Genomic DNA, 24,316 nt, shown 5'->3' with positions numbered 1-24,316 from the left:
TGAGGATTATCAAACAGATTACTTACCACCAGTATGTTATCCTCATTGGACTTTAATGATAGTTTAATAATATTTATTGGCTGGACAACATGGGTGCCTAATTGTAAGCAGTTTGTAGGGAAACTTTTTTTTTACAAATTATTCAAAGCTCATCATACAACAATGTTACTAGTTAATCAAATGAGAAATCAAATATTACAAAACTGAAAGAAAATAATCTATTAAAATATTCAATCAAAAATTTACTCTACTACTGCATGTAAACATATCTTACATCATTCAAGAAAGCATGAAATACATCTTCGCCTTTTCTCGGAACTTTCCAATTGAAACCACCACACTACACACTTCCAGACACATTAAACCAATCAGTGACAGTATTAGGGGATTTCCCAGTTAATTGTAAAGTAGTGTTAATTGGGGTCTCATAAACAAAATAATAAACCAATTCCAAAATTTCAGAAAGGGGTGGTAGATAGCAAAATCGGTGGTAGATAGCATACTATAATAGCACCCTTTTTTCTTAGTTGTGGTTTTGAATATTAATCATATGGTTATATTTATATGATATATGTGTATCGTTTTACGTATTGGTGTCTTTATAAACACGTTGCAATAGATTTGTGAATAAGTATTTAAAGATGGAAGAAAACGTCCCCTGAGAGTCTGCTGAGACTTAATGTTTCATCTTGCAGGTTGTTGGTGTCCTACTGGCTTGCTGTCTCGCCCGCAACATCAACCGAGCGAAGTACGAGCAAGTCTGAGGCCGCGCCCCCGTACCCCGCCCACTTCCAGCTCCGACAGACCAGCAGTACGCCCACGCTTACACACACCCTGCCAGACCTATGCCCCACGCTACCATAGGGCGCAGTCTATCGGGGGGCGCCAGGTCTCTGCCTAGGCCTACCCCGAGACCGGCACCGCCAGAAACATCTTTCCATGTTTAAGTATGGTAGGCCTACCTGCGAAGGATTTGCTCTTTCGTTTAGTTAGGCTTAGGCGAAGACTCGCCTTCCACGTAAACCTTTGGCGAGGAGTGAATTTCGCCATGTTAAAATAGGCCTATTGTAATCTTCTCTTTTGCAAAAGGAAGATATTCAAAATAACAGGGCTGATGTTTCAGAGCGGGTCGGATTCTGTGTGTATAACGTTTTCTTTTCGTCACAGAAAATGGGAATTGAATATAAAACTTTTCAATTCTTCGTCTGATTTAGAAGTTCAATTACTGCACGGTCTGTTATATGGGGTTTAAGGAGTAAAGGGTGGTGTATGGGGTTGTTATAACCATACAACGAGTAATGAGAGATGTAGATATGGAAAATACGATTGAAAAAGTAAGGGTGGTGTATGGGGTTGTTATAACCATACAACGAGTAACGAAAGATGGAGATATGGAAAATACGATTGAAAATACCTTTCTAGGGAATGTGGATAAATGAAATTGATGTAAAAACCGAAAAGAAATAACCCAAGAGAGCATAATAGTTAAATAGCGTTTTGGTTGAATAAAATAGGGCGAAATTGATCTTGCAATCACAAAGTTCTACGAATGGGATAAAGTAGATACGGAATAATAGTTCGTATTTTAAGTTAATATATGTCGTTTGCACTGTTAAATCTTCAAAGGAGTTTAGTGCGATTTTAAAGTTGGTGAATTAGGTAGATTTAATGTACATAAAAAAATGTGTTACTGTTTTAATGATTCGTACCAAATGCTTTTGTCAAAATGTAGATTTAAGAATATTTATATTCGGTGTGTATTGAACAATCATTAAAAGTTGTAAAAAATGATTAACAATTAACAAGTTATTATGCAGTTATTATGTAATAATCTCTAATTTTTTATAAGATAGCAATGAATTTCGATTAATGATCGTTATCCTAATGTTAATAACTGATAATTGATAGTGAGGGATCAATGATTATCAATGCTGATTATCAGTTTTTATTTCCTTAAGTTTTGGCGCCAATATACTGATTGCTCATGGTCTAATCATATGTATATAATGTAAAGTATTTTTTTTTTATGTAGGCCTATAGACGATATTTAGCCCGGTTTTTCGTATCCGTGGACAGTTAGAATTTCGTTAAACTGTAACATTACAACTGTGTACTCAAGATTTCGTTATTTGTATGTTAGGAATAGTTAGGCCTATCGTCTCTTATTGGAAAGACCGTAATAGACAATAATACAGCCGGCCTTCTTAGATTTGCTATCATCGGTAAGAAATAAATGACATAATCTAAATCGACTAGAAGGAATACTCTGAAAGAAGTTAATGACTGCGGATATTCAAGATCAATAAAATATTTCAATGTCTCATAGATATGGTTGTCTGCTGATATCAGCTGCCGATATTAATTTCGGATATTTTTTTTTTTTTTTAGCCGCTTTATTCGACTTTCTATTTAATTGTTTTTTCAAATTATTAATATTTTGTGCTTTAGTCAAACAAACGTTCCAATAATAATTCTTAGCAGCCGTCATCCAGTGAAAATTGACGTCATAGATAATTACTTTGTCTCCCTCGTTAACAGCAATCACAACACACCCCCTTAAGTCATTATAAGTTAATATAGTTTAAAATTTGTAAGGGGATGTATTGTGACTACTGCTAACGCGGGAACCGACGTGATTGGCTATGACGTCATCAAGGGGGTGGAGCTTATTTCGCCCGGAATCTTTGCGGTGACTATGGTTTCTTATAAAAGGTCCTCCAAATTGTTGTGAGCAATTTACCCATATTATGATAACGAATTACAAGCAACAGGTTAATCATAGGTCCGTATGTTATCGGGAAAGTGTTTCAGTAGTTCTGGTTGATTTATTGAAAGCATAAACTGGCGTTACAACTGTAAGAAAACATATTTCTTAATAGAAAGTAGTTATATGAGAACTTATTCTCTACTATGTATATAATTTTACAATTGCATTATTTCAAAGGAAGTTTTCCAGTTTTGCTTACTGAAGGGGAACTTCAAAAGGAGACTTTACGTAGGCGGGTTGAATATTACTTATCCTTTAGCTATATCTAACAAACCCACACACACACACACACACACACACACATATATATATATATATATGTATATATATATATATATATATATATATATATATATATATATATATATATATATATTCAAATAAGCCATATATATTTTTGATACATTAATGTCTGGATTCGATCCCTGGTCGGCAAGCTTGTATGGACAGTGACTAAGCCACTTGGCCAAGTGGCTTAGTCACTGTCTATACAAGCTTGCCGACCAGGGTTCGATTCCCGGCCGGACCCAAGCTCTTGTCTTTGTGTGATTTCGCCTGGGGCTCTGATCCCGAGGTCGTTAAGAGAATCCAGACATTAATGTATCAAAAATATATATGGCTTATTTGAATATGAAAAACACGTCTAAATGTGCAAAATTTATCATATATATATGTATATATATATATACTAATGTATGTATATATATATATATATATATATATATATATATATATATATATACATATATATATATATATGCTGTATATATGTTATATATACACACATATATATATATATATATATATATATATATATATATATATATATATATATATATATATATATAAAATTTTATGTGGGTGTTTAAAAGATTCATATAATTTCAGATGTAAATATCTGAGTAATTACATAGGCTATAGGTATATGAAAACTAAACAGACTTAATGTTGAGCAAAATGAGATTTATTCATGTTGAATGATAAATTCAAAAGGTATATGTATTTTTTGAATGATTTCACATCTTTTTACAAATTTTTAAGATGTACAACACCTATTACACGGCACAAGTCAAGTTGGTAGTCCAGTTAGCCTACTGCCAAACACGATGCAGCGTGTTTTGTTTAGTAACAGTCCTCAATACAACAGTGATTCTTTGCAGGAGTTCCTCTTGCCATGTAAGAAGAGAGCGCACATAAACCAAGAGGATATATTCGCAAGATGTTAGGTTAGGTTAGTGTCTCCCAAACTTTTTTAGGCTGGCACCCCCGTGGCTTGCAGATTGAGTCCTTGCGTTCCCTTGTTCCATTTTAAACTATGTAACAGAGCTATGCATTCATTTATAAATTCTTTTATTATCTATAAAATGCATATGAGTTTCTTTGCTTTAATGTTTGGCATATGTCTTGTCATTAACATTTTGTAAAGAAAAAGAAAAAAGTAAGTTATTTATTGCTTAAATGCTCTTAACGTCACCCTGTGGGCCCCAACTGCAGCTTTCGCCTCACCGTCCCTAGGGGGGCCAGTTTCGCCCACGTTGGGAACCACTGGGTTAGGTTAGGTGAATGAGGCAGACATCTCATTAGTGTATTGTCTTCATTACCATGGTATGATGGTAGATTCCTATTTAGATAAGCCTGCACAATGAGCTTCCAGTCAAGTGGAGGCCACCCTGTTTAAGATGAAATGTTCATGTTCATGTGTAATGACCTTATCATTTAGCCAGTTTTGAAGCATGTGCAGATAAAAATTGCTGGTCAGACTTTCCTCAAAATGGCCCAGGAAGATAATTCTTGTAAACGGCACAGAACATATAGACTTTTGATCAGTCCTTCATGTGTCATTTGATTTTTTTCTGCCCAGATGTGAGCATTATGCTTACTGACAACCATTTGTATGAAATGTGGCCTCATCACAAGAAATCAAGACGTTCTTCAGACTCGTCTTCAGGTTTCTCTTGAATCTAGGTATAGAAGTGCTAAGGCTTTTGTTTCGCATCTTTCTATAAGGGTTGAACGAACTGTAGCTTAGAGGATGCCATTTTCAAGCATTTCCATGCTACATGCCAAACTGTCATGGGAGAAATCAGAGTTAACAGATTTGCTCTTGTACTGGACTTCTTGGGGCTTTGCAAAAAGGTTTCCCGAACAAGTTCCACCATCTCTCCTGAAGCTGGTGGTTGTCCAAATTGCTTTGCCCAATACAGCCTTCTTCTTTGATTTTTTTTTTGCCATGTCTCAATCTGCATTACTGGTGATAAATTTAATATGAGAGCTAATAGAATAAGTAATTTAAAAAATTCTAGTAGATGTGAAAATTAAAAGACATTTTTAAGAATATGGAAGATCTTCCATGAAGGTTCATATCAGCTCTATCAGCTTCATGGTCATCATTGATAGCTCAACACAGTTTACATTAAGAGATTGACATGTCGCCTCGATTCTACTTTGTTTGCCATTATTTAACATCCCAGTTTGTTGATATGCAATCTTACAAAGTTTCACTCCATCTTCTAGTCAACTTGAATTTCTATCCTCAGTATCATCAGTTCAGTTCAGTTCAGTAGATTGCCTGGAGCTTTTCCCCGGACGGGGGCTTTTAGACTAAAGGTCTTTGTTATATGCAGTTACTATTAAGTGCAGATGCACTTGTGGCATATATCATTTCAAGATGTTTCCTCAATCTATAACTCATCTTATCCACATGTCAAAAATTCCAAAGGAAAAATGGATAACTGTCACTATGTTGCCATTTTGATATTTACTGTTGTGAATAGCTTTGTCATCCATTAACTTATGACTATCATCAAGGTTAAATGGCAGTACACTGAAATATGATATAGTAAAGATAATGAAGATAAGAATTTAAATATATGGAAGAGTAAAAAACAAAATATTTTGAAATAAAAGTTTGACTTGTAAACTACTCTGGTACTTAATTAGTTGGGTCACCTTAAGGTAATGTTGTTCCTCTGTATCGAAGAGCAACACTACTTAATGGGACCCAAGGAATGACTAGCAACGTAGTACAAAAGTCTAAATATCGGAAGGAGGAATGAAAGCCTTCAAATGTTCGCTGGGTTTACGATATGAAAACACCAGACGCAGGAAGCATCGAGGCAGAGGCACGACTTGACCACATGTTTATATGGTCAGTCTCTAGGATATAGTCCTGTCCCGTGCCTCTGCCACTTATGTGCAATCTTTAAATCCTTTAAGACCATACTGAAAATGTGTTTTTAGAAGTGTATATCATGGACACACTTTGTTTATAAAGTTAGATGTGTGGAAATGATAGTAAAACTCTCAATCTAAGCTATGTTAGACACGGAATAAAGACACTGAGAATGCTTACATTGCAAGTTTCATGCACCTCATCAGAAAATTTAGACTTGTAAACTATGCTGGTACTGTATCCATTGGGTGCCCTTAAGACAGTGGTGTTTCTCTATATAAAGGCAATAGCAAGGTGTCTTACTCTTACTTCTTCTTCTTCTTCTTCTTTGTCTGCATCTTTTCCCACTTTTATGTGGGGTCGATGTTTCTGGCCAGCGTTCTCCATCTACCTCTGTCCCACACTTCATCCCCGGTTAATCCCTTTGATCGAAGGTCATCCTTGATACAGTCCATCCACCTTCGCTTTGACCTCCCTCTCCCTCTCCGGATGCCTTTCCTGCCACCAACCCTCCCCATTTACCTGGGCTTGGGACTGGCACCAAGTTGACGCTGGCTTGCCCCCCTCAGTGGCTGGGTTATGTCTTGCTCTTACATTTAAGTCATTGATTTGTAGAATTATATCCAGGTGTTTACAAGGTACTCTAAATGGTAGACATAGCACCGGTGTAGGTGAACTTCTAGTATCTATAATATTACCTGCATTGGATCATTACTTGTACTCTTTGAGGATGGTAAAGATATCCATGGAAATCAAATCAAATCATATTTCTTATTTCAATTTTGAATGATTTTCCTAGATTTGTGAGGTGGGCGTATCTACAGTTCTTTGCATAACTGGGTGTCTTGATTGTATACCATCAGTACTTCACTGATGTTCTTGTACATGAAACGATTAGGGTCGCTTCACATGAGAGGATTTTTTCTGCACAGGAAAATTTCGGATCGTTAGGAGGCATGTCTTCATGCGAGCGGATTTTCCCTGAGTGGCCTCATAGTTTCTATTAGCCACTACACTGGAACCGTATGGGTTGGCAGTACACACAGCTAGTATCTACAGTTCTTTGCATAACTGGGTGTCTTGATTGTATGCCATCAGGATTCATTGATGTCCTTGTACATGAAACGATTAGGCTTGCTTCACATGAGAGGATTTTTTACACAGTGGAAAATTTTCGTTCTCTAGGAGGGATGTCTTCATGCGAGTGGATTTTCCCTGAGCAGCCTCGTAGTTTCTACAAGCCGCTACACTGGAAGCTTGTGGGTTAGCAGTCCACACAGATAGTAAATTGTGTGAAGGGCCTCATTGCTTTTCATTGATTTATAATCCACGTGAAGAAAACCATGTAACATCAAACTGCTTGTGTCAAGGTAATCCTTCAGATTCAGCTGAATTGATTGAATTGATTGACTCACAACATTCTTCACTACTACTAGAGTGAAGCATCCACTTGCAACACTTGAATTATGCAGGTGATTGTTTGATCAACTGATTTTGTATCCTTAATTGGCTTCACTGCATCAGTGGAGAGTAAAGCAGACAGGGACTATTGGATAAAGTCTTAATTTATTTTTGTAGTTATAATACAATGTCATTGAATAACAGGAACATGCTTTGGTGGGGCAACGTGAGCCATACAACTAAATGCCATTCACATTTTATTCACCGCTGCGGTTTTTTAACCGAACTGGATTTAGGACGATGTTGGGTTTCTCTCTCTGATAGTACAAAAACAAGGAACATGAAACACTTCTGAATTCGCACAACTTCCCTTTTGTAATGCTGCTTAATTTCCATATGCGAAGAAAGGTCTTAAACCTTACGAATACCCAGAATAATTGCTTGATGACCCTTTGCTAAATTTCTTGGCTAGTAAGTTCAATATAATAACATGAAAAAAAGCCTAACGCGTTTTACTATGAGGCAGTTTTAAATCTTATATTGAGTGCAAAATTACTTTATTGAAAAACCCGCGAAGGTTACATTTGCGACAGCTTATTTGCATTTCAGCGTATAAGAAATAACATCACCTTTGTATTCAAAGTGTTGAATCTTCCATAAATGTGTTTTATTATCAGCTGGGACCAACAACTTTGGGGCCAGTATATAATTGACTCTTAGCTAGAGACTAAGTCATAATTAGAAGAAAAATATTTGACACATCAAAAAAGGCCGAAAAATTAAGTAATGAACATGTCTGACAATTAGAAGTTTCAGAAGTTTTTACTGTTATATTTTTTTTTTTATAATACTTGATAGGATGAAATATAGATTTTGGATTCATAATGGTATCATGCACGGCTCTAGCGTCTGTTACTGTTATACAGAACTGCCAGTATATTCCAAAATTGATGCGCAACTTCTCAAAATTGTGCCTATGGAGGTGCCAAGAATTGACATTTTAGGTTAGTTAAGCCTGGTTTCATCTGTGTAACGAGGCAAGCTGAACCATAATTTTTTTTTTCTGTTAATGCTTTTCGCAACATGAAGGAACATTTTTCTCTTGAAAGTTGCAATGTGTAAACATGAAATTTTGGTATTCTGTTTTTCTTTGAGACGAGGATCCGTGCTATTTCCCGTCATCAAAAATGGCATAATATATAAGATAATCTTTCTTAGTGTTACGGGAGGTAACTCCTATAGCTATTATTCTCTCTACTATCTTTGTTTTCACTCGTAGGACGAACTCGACCCACTATACCTATCCAGGGTAGTCCTTTGATTGCATATTATAACTTTGGATATCTTCACTGTTAAAAATTTTTATTAAAGAAACGGTAAATGTCTGCCAACATTTATTCCAGGATTTTTAACGTTTTAAAAACGGATATATTACCGCAAAAGAGTGATATTGCAGTCAGCAAACCGTAAAAAGATAATAACAAAGTGAAACAAAATTACGGTCGCCAGTATTTTACTTAAATACGGCTTAGAACAGTATATTTTTACGAGGATTTTCCGATTAAAATTACGGTTTTTTTTTAAACAGTGTAGCTATAAATAAAAAAAAAATTTGGATGCACAATTCTTTGTTCTAACAGCTTTTGGCATTTTTTTATTGGATGAAAACTAGATTTAATCGATTATATGTGATTGGATTGCCAGCGTTTATAAAGGACAGCCATGTTAAAGTACACTGTTAAAAAGCACCGTAATTTGAATCGGAGATTCTCCGTAAAAATATACTGTTTTCCGCCATATTTCAGCATAATACAAGTGACCGTAATTTTAACTTACTTTGTTATTATCTTTTACGGGTCGGTAACCGTGAAATAGCTCCTTTAGGTCAATATATCCGTTTTTAGAATGGTAGAAATCCTGGAATAAATGTTGCCAGGCATATACCGCTTTTTAATGAAAATTTTTATCAGTGTAGGCCTACGCAGAGACCGATAACTTATTAGGTTCACTAAGTTCTTCCTGGGAGTTCCGTAAAGGAAAGATCCAGTTAAAGTGGCCTCATATTTTGGTTTAATAGGAGGATAGACCGAGGACGATGTATTATTCATATTACAATTTAGTATTTGATGATTTTTAAAGAAAAGATTAGTTGTAACTATACTAATTTTTTTTTATGAGGCGCATTTGCACCGACTCGCAGCGGTGCCCTTTTAGCTCGGAAAAGTTTCCCTGCTACCTGATTGGTTAGAATTATCTTGTCCAACCAATCAGCGACCAGGAAACTTTTCCGAGCTAAAAGGGCACCCTTACATGTCGGTGCAAATCTGCCTCACTAAAAAAAATTGACTATACAGTAAATTCTAGAGAAAGACACAAATGCAGTTTACAAGTACACCACATAACGATAGTAGGAGTGGCCTGATTGGTAACGTCTCTGCCTGGTTCGAGTCCTGCTCAGTCTCGTTAGTGCCATTAGTGTCTGCAACCGTACCATCCTTGTGACCTGAGGTTGAGAGGTTTGAGGGAGCCTATAGGTCTATATGTTGAGTCATCAACAGCCATTGCCTGGCCCTCCCTGGTCCTACCTTGAGTGGAGAGGAGGCTTGGGCGCTGATCATATGATATATGATCAGTCTCTAGGGCATTGTCCTGCTTGATAGGGCAATGTCACTGTCCCTTGCCTCTGCCATTCATGAGCGGCCTTTGAACCTTTAAACCTTTTAAATGAAATTTAGGGAATTAGAAAATTAAGGAGATAGAATATATAGTAAAATGTTTTGTAAATGAACCTTATTTTATGTAGATGATGGTTTGGAGTTAGAGATATAGAAGTAGAAGAGAGAAATATAATAATAACAGATTTATGTAGGAAAACGGACAATAAATAAGTAAGACACATAGGGAATAAAAGTACCTGTACTGTGGATGTTTCTAGTGCCTAGGAAATTTGAAATATATATGTGTATATATATATATATATATATATATATATATATATATATATTATATATACATATATATATTTATATCTATATATATGTATACATATATTTTATATATATATATAATATTTATTCATATACATTATATATATATATATATATATATATATATATATATATATATATATATATATATATATATATATATATATATACACAGGCACACATATATGTATTTATATATGTATATATATATATGTATATGAATACACATATGTATATATATATATATATATATATATATATATATATATATATATTATATATATATATATATATATATTCATAAATACATACATATACTGAATTTGAAAGGAAGCTACCAGCATCAACTCATTTAATGTAATTTCGCGTACCCAGCACTATTTGAATGTGATATTACGACACGACTTGGCAGAACAAAATTTGTTCTACCAAGTCCCATGACCTTACAGATACATTTGAAAAGGATTCAATTAAAAAAGCTCCAGAAGATATAAAAAAAAGAACCAATAAAATGTTAATGGACACAGTTGCTGAAAATATAAGATCGATTCCATAGGATGTTTACAAGGTTGCTAAAAATATATCTAAATCAATTTTTTTCTGCCTAATTATCCAATTTCTTAAGCCCTGTCCACACGATCGAGCATGCCCGACGGGCAAACAGTGTTACCAGACCACAATAGTTGGTAAGAATGAGGGTTAATGACGTCACAAGCGAGAAAACAACAGACAGGGATCTGGCATCATACAGTGTTGCCAGATCCCTGCCTTTAGTTTTCCCGCTTCTGACGTCATCAACCCTCATTTTCACTAACTATTGTGGCCTGGTATCACTGTTTGCCTGTCGGGCATGCTCGATCGTGTGGACAGGGCTTTACTGTTCCCTCTTGCATCATAAGAAGTTATTTTGTTCTTTGTCAATAGATATGATGTAATATATATTTTACTTTAGCAGTGCCATATATCAGCCATTCAACAGATAATCTAAAGTTCTAAACCCAAGCGTAGTCAGGACGAAAGAGTTCGAATAATTTTAGAAGGGAATATTTCACAGCGTCAGGAATGAACGAGAGAGTGTAAGGTAATTTTGTGAAGACGGGACATTTGAAGTAGTAAGTGCAAGGTAATTTTGTACAGAGGAGACATTCTGAACTAGGAAGTGCAAGGTAATTTTATGGAGAGGAGACATTCTGAACCAGCAAGTACAAGGTAATTTAGTGAAGAAGACACATTCTGAACTAGGGAGTACAAGGTAATTTTGTGGAGAGAAGACATCCTGAACTTGCAAGTACAAGGTAATAAAGAGGAGACATTTTGAACTAGGAAGTACAAGGTAATTTTGTGAAGAAGAGACATTCTGAAACTAGTGAGTACAAGTTAACCAAGAAAAGAATTTTGTGAAGAGGATACATTCTGAACTTGCAAGTATAAGGTAATTAAGAAGATACATTTTGAACTAGGAAGTACAAGGTAATTTTGTGAAGAAGACGCATTCTAAACTAGAAAGTAAAGGTAATCAAGAAGAGACAATTTTCTGAAAAGGAGACGTTCTGAACTAGCAAGTACAAGGTAATTTTGTGGAGAAGAGACATTCTGAACTAGGAGGCACAAGGTAATTTTGTGAAGAGGAGACATTCTGAATTAGCAAGTACAAGGTAATCAAGAAGAGACAATTTTCTGAAAAGGTGACATCCTGAACTAGCAAGTACAAGGTAATTTTGTGGAGAGGAGACATTCTGAACTAGCAAGTACAAGGTAATCAAGAAGAGACAATTTTCTGAAAAGGAGACATTCTGAACTAGCAAGTACAAGGTAATTTTGTGGAGAGGAGACATTCCATGTATTCTGCGAAGGATGTACCGAATTGCATTTACCTAGTCATTTTCTGTATACCCCGATGTAATTAACATTACTATTAATCCCTCGTGATTTTCTACCCATCTTTGTCTTAAAAAGGAGTTAGAGTGAAATCCAACCTTTTTACATAGAGGTTCGTTACTAGTGCCAAATTCTGAACGTTGTTAGGCAGTATTGTCATCAGTATTTGAATGTTTTAGCATTGTATACCTACTCAGATGTTCTATTTTTTGGTGGAGACTGGTCCACGTTTTCCCTCGTGTTACTGTTCACATTCGAATAAAATTATACGTTTCTGGTCTCTTTTAATAACCCCAAAATAAGGCTGAAAATTTACTTGCTTTTGGTACAGGTTCGTTTGTGCGAGGGAGCTACTCAGATAGGAAAAGCTAAAATGTTGTACAGTATTTGACTCATTTTATTCATGAGGAAATGAAAAATGAACAAGATATCACTAACCATATAGTTTGTTATTTATTGGTTTAAGCTGAATGAAATTTAATTTTCAGTGAAAATCTTGCTTACTCGGTCTATATTTCCACCTACTTGATTTTCCATTTCTCGAAAAAATGAATTTTAACGAATTGTCCCTTTCTGTACTGTAGTTTTTTTTTTCCTTCCATCAAAATGAGAATTCAAAGAAGAGAAGTAAGTATTTACGGTGGAAACTGCAGAATTTGACTAGGATGAGAGTTCGTAAATCTATTTACTACTGAATATCTATGCGGTTACCATTTTGCTCTTATGAAACAATTATGTAACTGATACATTGTCCTAGACATATATTTCTATGAAATGCTAAAATGAAAGGTGTATGGTGGTGGTTTTGGTAGAGAAATATTTCAGAGAATTATTGTTAAGAGGAGCTTTGGAATACTAAAGAGATTATCTTGTTACAGAACACAATGGCAGTCAGGTGTAAAATAATTAAAGATGTGGAATTTGTGTTAGGGGGTGGCACGTCTATGTCGATTTTTTAGGAATATTGAAAAAAAAATCATTTAATTCATCCAAAGTCACGGTTGAGATACCTAGATCCATCTTGCCTAGACCGTGCCCAAAGTGATCCCTGGTATGGTATCTTTCAAGCCGACAAGTTGTACGGCAAAATTTTATGAAACAACGAAGATAAATTAATTAAAGTCCAGTGGCTTTTAATTAAGGGTCTAAGCCCCTTGAGTAGCATGGTGGACTTTTAAATTTTATATATATCTGTTATTTAGTTATTAATATAATTATTCCTTAATTTTGGTTAATCATCATGCGTCTGGCAGTGCTACAACATTGGTGTGCAGTGTAGAAATGCAGCAAGTTGACATAGACACCACAAGGCGGTAGCTTAGTATAAACTGAACTATCATTGTGAGCTGTTGTGTTTTCCCCGTTATTTACAATTTGTTTTGTGTCTATAACTCGTAGTAACATTCATATATCAATGTGATATAACTGAAGTGTTGTTAAAATGCCAAAACGTGTTAGTTATGCAAGTATTTGTGCCACCAACGTTCCAACATTTGTTAGTTAGGCAAATATTCATGCAACCATAATTCCAAAACGTGTTGGTTATGCAAATATTCGGGCCACCAAATTTCCAAAAGGTGGCAATTATGCTAATATTCGTGCCACCAAAATTCTAAAACGTGTTAGTTATGCAAATATTCGGGCCACTAAAATTCTAAAACGTGTTAGTTATGCAAATATTCGTGCCACCAAAATTCCAAAACCTGTTAGTTATGCAAATATTCGTGCCAGTAAAATTTTAAAACAGAGCCGCTAGATTAATAAAAGGACTACACAATAGGGAAAGAGTTACCCCTGCACTAATTAAATTACACTGGCTGCCGGTAAAAGCGAGAATTGAATACAAGCTACTCTTACTAACGTTTAAGATACTGAATCAAAATGAACCAAAATATCTAAAAGAATGCCTGAACAAACTAGAACTAGAAACAAATGTTAACATAACACACATGAGTGAAAAACAGGCTACCTGAACCAAGAACAAATAGTAAATTTGGTGAAAGGGCTTTTACCTACTGTTCGCCTAGACTTTATAATAAACTGCCAACTGAAATGAAGGATCTAAAGGGAGCAATTGAATTTAAGAAGAAACTAAAGACATTACTTTTCACAAGATCATATGATTTGGAAGATGCTACAATCAAAGAATTGTATAAGTTATAATGAAAATGTTTCGTTAGATGATTAATATGGACCCGCCCGAGAAGTAGTTCACTCGACTAAAGTGGAGGGTTGGATTTAAACCCAAAACAAGTAAAGTGTTATTTATGCAAATATTCGTGCCACTAAAAAATTTCCAAAGCGTGTTAGTTATGCAAATATTCAGGGTACCAAAATTCCAAAACGTGCTAGTTATGCAAATATTCATGCCACCAACTTAGCAAAGGCAAGAGAAACAACGTGAGCTCCTTAAAGCCCTCGCTTACAGACAATGGCCTCTCTTTTAACCACTCTCCTGGCATTATATCAAGTCACAGTTCGACGTAATAAGTCAGTATTTACGTTGTAAAGTAAGTAGATGTTTTGGGGTTTTAGCATTGAATTCGGATATGAAAAAGGTTTGATACGGACAAAGAAGTAAAATGTAAAAAGTGGAGACATGCTACCGAGGATGTAGAGAAGGCAGAAATGGATGTCAGGACTGATCCTTGGTGAGTGTTAAAACTATATTTTCATGTATTTTAATTTTTTATGATTGTGACGGGGCAAGAGTAGGTTGTGAGGCGAGATGAATCCAACTGAGTAAGTTTATTATAGACACATCGAGTATATATATACACACTAGGTCCCGGTAAGAAGGTTACAAAATACACACATGCTATTTCTTGTTAAACCGTTAAAACAGTTAACAATGAAGTAGGCAGATCGTGTGACACATAGGTGGTACATGATATAGAGATTTGATTAATGAACGACGAATCTGGGAATTAAAAAAATCTTACCTATACAGCTGTTTATTTGTTTCATGGCTTTTCACTATGTTTCATGCTCTCGAACGAACAGGATGAAACTACTTTGTGGAGGTTCCGGTAAGAGTAGGGTTCCCCTGCTGTACAGGACCGGAAGAACAGCTCTTAAGTGTAGTAAGATCATGACGTTGTTGATTCCTATTACTTTGGAAACTGAAAAATAAATGAACAGTTGCTTGAAGAGGAAAACTTTTTATTGATTGTCTATAAAACGTGCCTAGTTAGCCATCATTATTCAATTTTGAATATTTTTCTTTATCGTATTAATGTTATTAATTAACTTTAATATGTTTATAATTACATTAACAATAATATAGCGTGTAATAAGAGTAAATAAGAAAAGCAGCATAAAAAACAAAGAAAGAACAAGGCATGCAAAATTTACTTTTCTGGAAAATGCCTTTGGAAATGTAGACGTTGATAGCTTGATTGAATTTTTTTTTGTTAAAGATAATGATTTTATGGTAAGAGACTGTTCCTTTACTCTCTTGAGTCATTCTGACAGCTGAAAAAACGCCATCAGGAAAGGTATTTCAGAAAAACGGAAACAGGTTTCTTGAGAATTTAGATTTTATTTAGTTAGGAAAGAGGTGTGTTGATTTAATACATGTTATGTAGAAGGTTTGTGATTTATTTATTTATGAACTAATCATAAATTTGGTGTCTTGTTCAAGAGTTTTATTTTTTAGTCTTATGAACTAATCATAAATCTGGTGTCTTGTTCAAAAGGTTTGTTTTAGTCTTATGAACTAATCATAAATTTGGTGTCTTGTTCAAGAGTTTTTTTTTTTTTTTTTTAGTCTTATGAACTAATCATAAATTTGGTGTCTTGTTCAAGAGTTGTTTTTTTTTTGTCTTATGAACTAATCATAAATTTGGTGTCTTGTTCAAGAATTTTTTTTTTTTTAGTCTCATGAACTAATCATAAATTTGGTGTCTTGTTCAAGAAGTTTTTTTTTTTTTAGTCTCATGAACTAATCATAAATTTGGTGTCTTGTTCAAGAAGTTTTTTTTAGTCTTATGAACTAATCATAAATTTGGTGTCTTGTTCAAGAAGTTTTTTTTTTTTAGTCTCATGAACTAATCATAAATTTGGTGTCTTGTTCAAGAGTTGTTTTTTTTTTGTCTTATGAACTAATCATAAATTTGGTGTCTTGTTCAAGAATTTTTTTTTTTTTAGTCTCATGAACTAATCATAAATTTGGTGTCTTGTTCAAGAATTTTTTTTTTTTTAGTCTCATGAACTAATCATAAATTTGGTGTCTTGTTCAAGAAGTTTTTTTTAGTCTTATGAACTAATCATAAATTTGGTGTCTTGTTCAAGAAGTTTTTTTTTAGTCTTATGAACTAATCATAAATTTGGTGTCTTGTTCAAGAAGTTTTTTTTAGTCTTATGAACTAATCATAAATTTGGTGTCTTGTTCAAGAAGTTTTTTTTAGTCTTATGAAGTAATCATAAATTTGGTGTCTTGTTCAAGAGTTTTTTTTTTTTAGTCTTATGAACTAATCATAAATTAGGTGTCTTGTTCAAGAGTTTTTTTTAGTCTTATGAACTAATCATAAATTTGGTGTCTTGTTCAAGAGTTTTTTTTAGTCTTATGAACTAATCATAAATTTGGTGTCTTGTTCAAGAGTTTTTTTTTTAGTCTTATGAACTAATCATAAATTTGGTGTCTTGTTCAAGAGGTTTTTTTTTTTTTTAGTCTTATGAACTAATCATAAATTTGGTGTCTTGTTCTAGAGTTTTTTTTTTAGTCTTATGAACTAATCATAAATTTTGTCTTATTCAAGAGGTTTTTTTTTTAGTCTTATGAACTAATCATAAATTAGGTGACTTGTTCAAGAGTTTTTTTTAGTCTTATGAACTAATCATAAATGTGGTGTCTTGTTCAAGAAGTTTTTTTTAGTCTTATTAACCAATCATAAATTTGGTGTCTTGTTCAAGAAGTTTTTTTCTAGTCTTATGAACTAATCATAAATTTGGTAAATTGTGCAGTAGTTTTTTAGCTGATAGGAAAGGTGGACGAAGGAAGAATGGTGGCAGTTAGCTAACAATGCCAGTTAATTTTGTTAAGTATTAGTTAGAGTAAAGTAACGTAAAGTGTGGTTTGACCAGTCTTCTTGAAAGAATTAGAAATCTGGGAAATGTCAAAACGAAATGCGTTTACTTAGGTTTAGCTGAATTAAAATTCAGAAGGGAGAAGAATTTACGGAGAAAACTGAGGAATTTGATTAGGATGAGAATTTGTGGATCTATTTGTTTGTTATTAAGGGGCGCATTACATTTGCGCGCATTTAGGGATTAAGAAGTGTTACGATTGCGCGCTGAAATTTATTACAGTTGCGCGCCTCTTTTCCCCTCTTTTCTTTCAGCCATTTCTTGTCAAACTACCCTATTACATATGGTTTTGATAAGATAACGAGCACTTTCGGACACCATGACAGTTCACAGTTTATAAGATGCATTCACTCGAATTAAGATACGTTAGTTTCAATAGCTCTCTCTTTTAGTCCGAAATTAGCATCATGGAATTCACACTATCTGAAACCGAGAAAGGAAAGAAATCCTTGATTCACGATGGATATACATACAGAATCGACAGAATTCTTAAATCATCGGAAATTTCATGGCGTTGTACAGTGAAAACCTGCAAAGGAAGGCTAAGAACCGATGATAGCTGTACAACTATAATCAGTGGAACGTGTATTCACTCACATGAGATAGAAAGCAAAAAAGTTGAACTTCAAGCTATCCGAGCATCTGTGAAGAGGAAAGCGTTTGATGACATTAGCACGAGACCTATGAAAATAGTTCGAAGCGAATTACAGTGTGTTGATGACGAAAGTCTGGAAGTGAAAGATCTGAAAAATTTAACAATGGCAATCTACAGGAAAAGATGTACAAAGTTTCCAACTTTACCCAAATCTAGAGAGAATGTTCACGATGCTCTTGACGTCATGGAATTGGAAACTAATAAGAAAGAAAAATTCTGTTTGCTTAATAGTAAAGAACATGGAATTATAATATTGTCATGCAATTCAAATCTCCTCGCACTGTGTACAAAAGTTAGTGAAATTTTTGTGGACGGAACTTTCAAGTGCTGTCCAAAATATTTTGAGCAATTGTACACTATTCATGGATTTAATCTGGGACACTATGTACCTCTTGTGTTTGCTTTATTACCATCGAAATCCGAAGAAATTTACTCTACATTGCTTAGCATGATCTCCACCTTGTGTACAGATAGAAATCTTGAATTTAAACCTAGTCTCGTTCACATTGATTTTGAAGTAGCTATGCATAATGCATTTAGGTCTATATTCCCAAATGTAATAATACAGTGTTGTAGATTCCATCTAGGCCAAAGCTGGTGGAGAAAAATTCAGAAAATAGGCCTCAGTTCTGAATATAAAGACAAGGAATCGGAAATAGGCTTGTGGCTAACTCAGTTTTTTGGTTTAGCATTTCTTGATCCTGCGGAAGTTGGTGACAGTTTTGCTGAGGAACTCATGGCAAACATTCCAGATGATCAGCGCTGTGTTAAGTTTGCAGATTACGTTGTTGACAATTACATCCTTCCGGAGGCATTATATCCTCCAATTCTATGGGCATCACGACCGTCAGTTGAAGCACGTCGAACAACAAATGGCCCCGAATCGTTCCATGCTCATTACAATGAGCAATTTTATTCACCTCACCCATCAATTTCTGTGTTTTTAGATAACATCTTAAAAATCCAAACAACAACATACATTAAATTGCGAGGGCTTGGCACACCTGCAGTTCTAAGACGAAGCGAGAGAGAAAAGACTACTTATCTAATGGATCAATTCAACAAGATGCAGGAAGGGGAACATAATCGATATCAGTTTTTGAAGGCTATTGGTTTTAGATATTCAGCACGAACAGACATCTGTTAAGTTTGTTTTTCATTTATATATATACATAAATGTATCTCATTTTTTATTATAATAAACATTCTTGTGAATAAATGTCTTGTATGTAATCTGTATTTACCGGTAACCTAAACATCGACTCCTGAAAAAAAAAAAAACTTCGTAGGGAAATGAAAAACAATAAAGCTACATTGAATGTAACTGGCATAAAATTAGTTGAGCCAACAACTATTATTATGCATTGACATGAAAACCCCTTGCAAAAGAAAAAAAAAAGATAAATAGAATTTAACTACCTTAAAATCCATTGAAATTCATTGACATCTAAAGAACTAACGTTCTCTTTGGAATGGGTTTGACAACAGGGATTACTGGAATACCCTGAGAAATGCATGCGCGCAATAGTAATGGAAAGATGCGCGCAATGGTAATGGTTTTAGAGCGCAATTGTAGGGGCAATGCGCGCAAATGTAATGCACCGGTTATTAAGTATTTATGTTGTTTAAAGATTTAAATGTCACTGATGAATTATTATTATTATTATTATTATTATTATCACTATTATTATTAGCTAAGCTACAACCCTATAAGCCTAGGGGATCCAACAGGAAAAATAACTCGGTGAGGAAAGGAAACGAGGAATAATAGAATATTTTAAGAACAGTATCAACATTAAATTAAATATTTCTTATATAAACTAGGAAGATAAATGAAAGACCATGGTACAGAAGCTATGGCACAACCCTAGACTTGAGAACAATGGTTTGATTTTGGAGTGTCCTTCTCCTAGAAGAGCTGCTTACCGTAGCTAAAGAGTCTCTTCTACCCTTACCAAGAGAAAAGTATTAAGGTTAAGGTGTCTGGTTTCAATTCCAGTTTCATCAGAATAAATGCTCACCAGAACGTCAGCCGGGCAAGCCCAATTCCCACTTCTGGTGCCCAACCACAGCAGTGGCCTCCCCAGAAAACAGCTTAAACTCAAGGTCCTGGGTTGGGATCGATCTGCAGCCACGCGAATGCTAGGCAAAGACGTTACCACTGTAGCCAGGAGTCACCGCATGACTCTTATGAGTCAGTCAAGATACTCACACATTTCCAGGACTTAGATGTCTGGAAAGATCGCCTGGAAGGGTGGGTTATATTTTTAAGTTCGAAAATGTTTCAGTAAAGAGAAAGGTTTATAGGAAATGAACAAGGGTGTTAAGACAAACCTTTTTCTGAGTGGGGATACCTTAACGTGGTGAAAAGCTTTGTGTATCAGCAGGTTCAAGCAAAACTGTACTAGTCAGGGCCACCCATACTAGGTTAGTTTTCTGTGAGCGATCAGACTAAAGTGTCCCACCATCACCAATGCGCAGTGGCCAGCGGGTTGAAAACAACAAACTGTTATAGTTTTTTTCGAAAAGTCTTAGGAGAGTATAGAATCTGAAGTTTGTTACTTTGAAAGAAGAAGATTTACGAGAGAGAGAGAGAGAGAGAGAGAGAGAGAGAGAGAGAGAGAGAGAGAGAGAGAGAGAGAGAGAGAGAGAGAGAGAGAGAGAGAGAGATACTAACGACCAGGGTTTAACATGTATAGTATAAGAAAACAATGAAAAGAGAGAGAGAGACGACCAGGGATTAATGTGCACAGTATAAGAAAACAATAAAAAAAATAGTACGGGACAGAGAGAGAGAGAGAGAGAGAGAGAGAGAGAGAGAGAGAGAGAGAGAGAGAGAAAGAGAGAGAGAGAGAGTGAGTGAGTTTAATTGTCATTTGAAATTCAAGCGATGGAGGAGGAAATGGGAAACGTCTTGTTAAGTTGTCATGGCAACGAAGTGTAATCCCTACCCACACAACAACAAAAAAATGTCTTTCTTATTCTTTCTTATTTTGTGACTGATTGATTGATTTGAAGTTTTATGGGCATTCTAACATCTTAAGGTCAAATATGCTGATCTTATTTTGTGACTGATATAGGATTTATCATTTGGCTTTGAGGGAACAAATAGCTGTTTTTTTAGTAGATGCAATTCATTTATTATTAAAGCTAAGAAGACTTTTCTCTGCAGTTACATTTTATTATAAGTCTTATAACGAAGTTAGACGGGCGCTTTTTGTTGACTGATCCACTTATTTTTCCTTAACTTATTTCAAAAAATTGTTTAGCTGGATTTACTCTAACAGAACGTTGATTTGTCTTAAAGAAAGACCAAATACAGGCTATTAAATATAAAAAAAAAAAATTATTTTCTTCAACTTACTTAGAATAAAAATATTTATCAATCTCAATGGAATTGTGGGACGTACTCTAACATAACGTTGATTTATGTAAAGATAGACTAAATACAGGATATCAAATATATTAAAAACAAAATCGTAGTTTTCAATAAAAACTTTTAATCAGTGGTTGGTTAGAAGTCATGGAAAATCTGATCGAATGTCGTCAGGACTTAGGATCAAAGTAATTTTCTAATTTCCAGAAATATTACGATGTAGAAGTGTTCCATATTTTTGTAAAAACAATAACAACAACAAAACATAAGTCACCATATGACTGTAAAACCAGCCATAGAATTGCCTGGAAAACATCTTGTAAACAAATCATTGCGATGGTTACTAAAATTTCATGTAAGCAAAAGTGTGTACTACAAGTACTTCGTTGTTATTGATAGTGTTAACTTTCAAAACTAGTTTTCTGGCATTAATATTTTTGTTTAGATATTAACATCTATCCGCTAACATTACCTTATTATTATTATTATTTTTATTATTATTATTATTATTTTTATTATTACTATTTTTATTATTTTTATTATTACTATTTTCATTATTTTTGTTATTACTATTTTTATTTTTTTTGTTATTACTATTATTATTATTATTATTATTGTTATTACTATTTTTATTATCATTATTATTATTTTCATTATTATTATTATTATTATTTTCATTATTATTATTATTATTATTATTATTATTATTATTATTATTATTATTTTCATTATTATTATTATTATTATTTTTATTATTATTACTATTTTTATTATTTTTATTATTACTATTTTCATTATTATTATTATTATTATTATTATTAGCCAAACTACAACATTAGTTGGAAAACCAGGATGCTATAAGACCAATGACTCCAACAAAGAAAAATAGCCCAGTGAGGAGAGGAAATAAAGAAATAGATAAACTAAATGAAAAGTAATGAATAATTAATATAAAATATTTTAAGTTTGGTAACAACATCCTAATAGATCTGCCATATATAAGCTATGAGGAGAAACATATGTCAGCCTGTTCAACATAAAAACATTCGCTGCAAGTTTGAACTTCTTAAGTTCCACCGATTCAACTGCCTGATTATGATCATTCCAGAACCTGGTTTTGAAGTTCCACCGATTCCACTGCCTGATTATGATCATTCCAGAACCTGGTTTTGAAGTTCCACCGATTCCACTGCCTGATTATGATCGTTCCAGAACCTGGTTTTGAAGTTCCACCGATTCCACTGCCTGATTATGATCGTTCCAGAACCTGGTTTTGAAGTTCCACCGATTCCACTGCCTGATTATGATCGTTCCAGAACCTGGTTTTGAAGTTCCACCGATTCAACTGCCTGATTATGATCGTTCCAGAACCTGGTTTTGAAGTTCCACCGATTCAACTGCCTGATTATGATCATTCCAGAACCTGGTTTTGAAGTTCCACCGATTCAACTGCCTGATTATGATCATTCCAGAACCTGGGTTTGAAGTTCCACCGATTCAACTGCCTGATTATGATCATTCCAGAACCTGGCTTTGAAGTTCCACCGATTCAACTGCCTGATTATGATCGTTCCAGAACCTGGCTTTGAAGTTCCACCGATTCAACTGCCTGATTATGATCGTTCCAGAACCTGGTTTTGAAGTTCCACCGATTCAACTGCCTGATTATGATCGTTCCAGAACCTGGTTTTGAAGTTCCACCGATTCAACTGCCTGATTATGATCGTTCCAGAACCTGGTTTTGAAGTTCCACCGATTCAACTGCCTGATTATGATCATTCCAGAACCTGTTTTTGAAGTTCCACCGATTCAACTGCCTGATTATGATCATTCCAGAACCTGTTTTTGAAGTTCCACCAATTCCACTGCCTGATTATGATCATTCCAGAACCTGGTTTTGAAGTTCCACCGATTCCACTGCCTGATTATGATCATTCCAGAACCTGGTTTTGAAGTCCCACCGATTCAATTTGCCTGATTATGATCATTCCAGAACCTGGTTTTGAAGTTCCACCGATTCAATTGCCTGATTATGATCATTCCAGAACCTGGTCATGGCTGGAATAAAACTTCTAGAATGCTGTGAAGTTAATGGGAAGTTGAAGAGTGCTATGTGAATAGATTTAAAAGAGGGGAATGTCTCCCAACAGAAGGCCCCCCCCCCCAAGGGGGAGTGGGTATATTAGGAGAGATTTTTATTTTTTTCGTTATATCAAAGATATTTGGTTTATTAATGATGTTCTTAAATCGTTCAAGTTAGGAATATTTTGAAGTTTCTAATTTTTAATTTGAGGAAAGTAAATTATTATTTATTATTTATTATTATTATTATTATTATTATTATTATTATTATTATTATTGACCAAGCTACAACCCTAGAAGGAAAAGCAAGATGCTACAAGCCCAAGGGCTCCAATAAGGGAAAATAGCCCAGTAAGGCTATTATATTTCAAGGAGTTTTATCCATAATTCACCCATCCACGGAAAATGCAATTTAAGAAGTAAAAGATGCCGAGATGTAAAATTGTGTTATAAAATTTTTTATTTTTTTCGTAACTTCTTCCTTCGATAGCATCAAATTATGGTCACTATTTTCTTCATAGAATTTATTAAACCTATTTATAGTTCCCCTTGATATCCAATACACATATCAAACCTCCTGTATTATACCATCTCTGTATGCTTTATGAAAGACGACTAATAATGTGGCTAACTTGAATCTTGCTCATTACGTCATTATCGATATTGTTCTTTTGCGTACTCGGCCTATACCTATACTTCTGGTTGACTAGTTCGTCCCTTTCTGGAACACTGATAGATCAAATTGAACTTTATCGGGAAATGTATGAATTTGTGATTTTAATGGTACTGCGATTTAATAAGTATACATAGACGTATCCACACTTTCACGCACACACATATATATATGTATATATATACATATATGTATAGATATATATATACACACACATATATAATATATATATATATA

The 24,316-nt window shown here is 34.4% G+C and overlaps 1 protein-coding gene and 1 long non-coding RNA gene across 2 annotated transcripts in view; both read left to right on the top strand.

Annotated features, from left to right (window-relative positions):
* Positions 1–2,531, top strand: part of LOC137645050 (tetraspanin-7-like) — a 33,088-nt gene extending 30,557 nt beyond the window's left edge. Inside the window, exon 7 of the mRNA XM_068377904.1 lies at positions 696–2,531. Coding sequence (XP_068234005.1) covers positions 696–764 — 69 coding nt within the window. The 3' untranslated portion in view covers positions 765–2,531. The remainder of the gene's footprint in view (positions 1–695) is intronic.
* An 8,525-nt stretch (positions 2,532–11,056) lies between these two features.
* LOC137645049 (uncharacterized) lies at positions 11,057–12,480 on the top strand. Its single transcript, XR_011045268.1, has 2 exons — positions 11,057–12,012; positions 12,056–12,480. It is a non-coding gene; the product is annotated as an uncharacterized lncRNA (long non-coding RNA).
* Positions 12,481–24,316: the final 11,836 nt, after the last annotated feature.

Source organism: Palaemon carinicauda, chromosome 8 (genome assembly GCF_036898095.1).
Source record: "Palaemon carinicauda isolate YSFRI2023 chromosome 8, ASM3689809v2, whole genome shotgun sequence".
In the NCBI taxonomy this organism is placed as follows: domain Eukaryota; kingdom Metazoa; phylum Arthropoda; class Malacostraca; order Decapoda; family Palaemonidae; genus Palaemon; species Palaemon carinicauda.
This window is presented reverse-complemented; position numbering and strand designations above follow the sequence as displayed.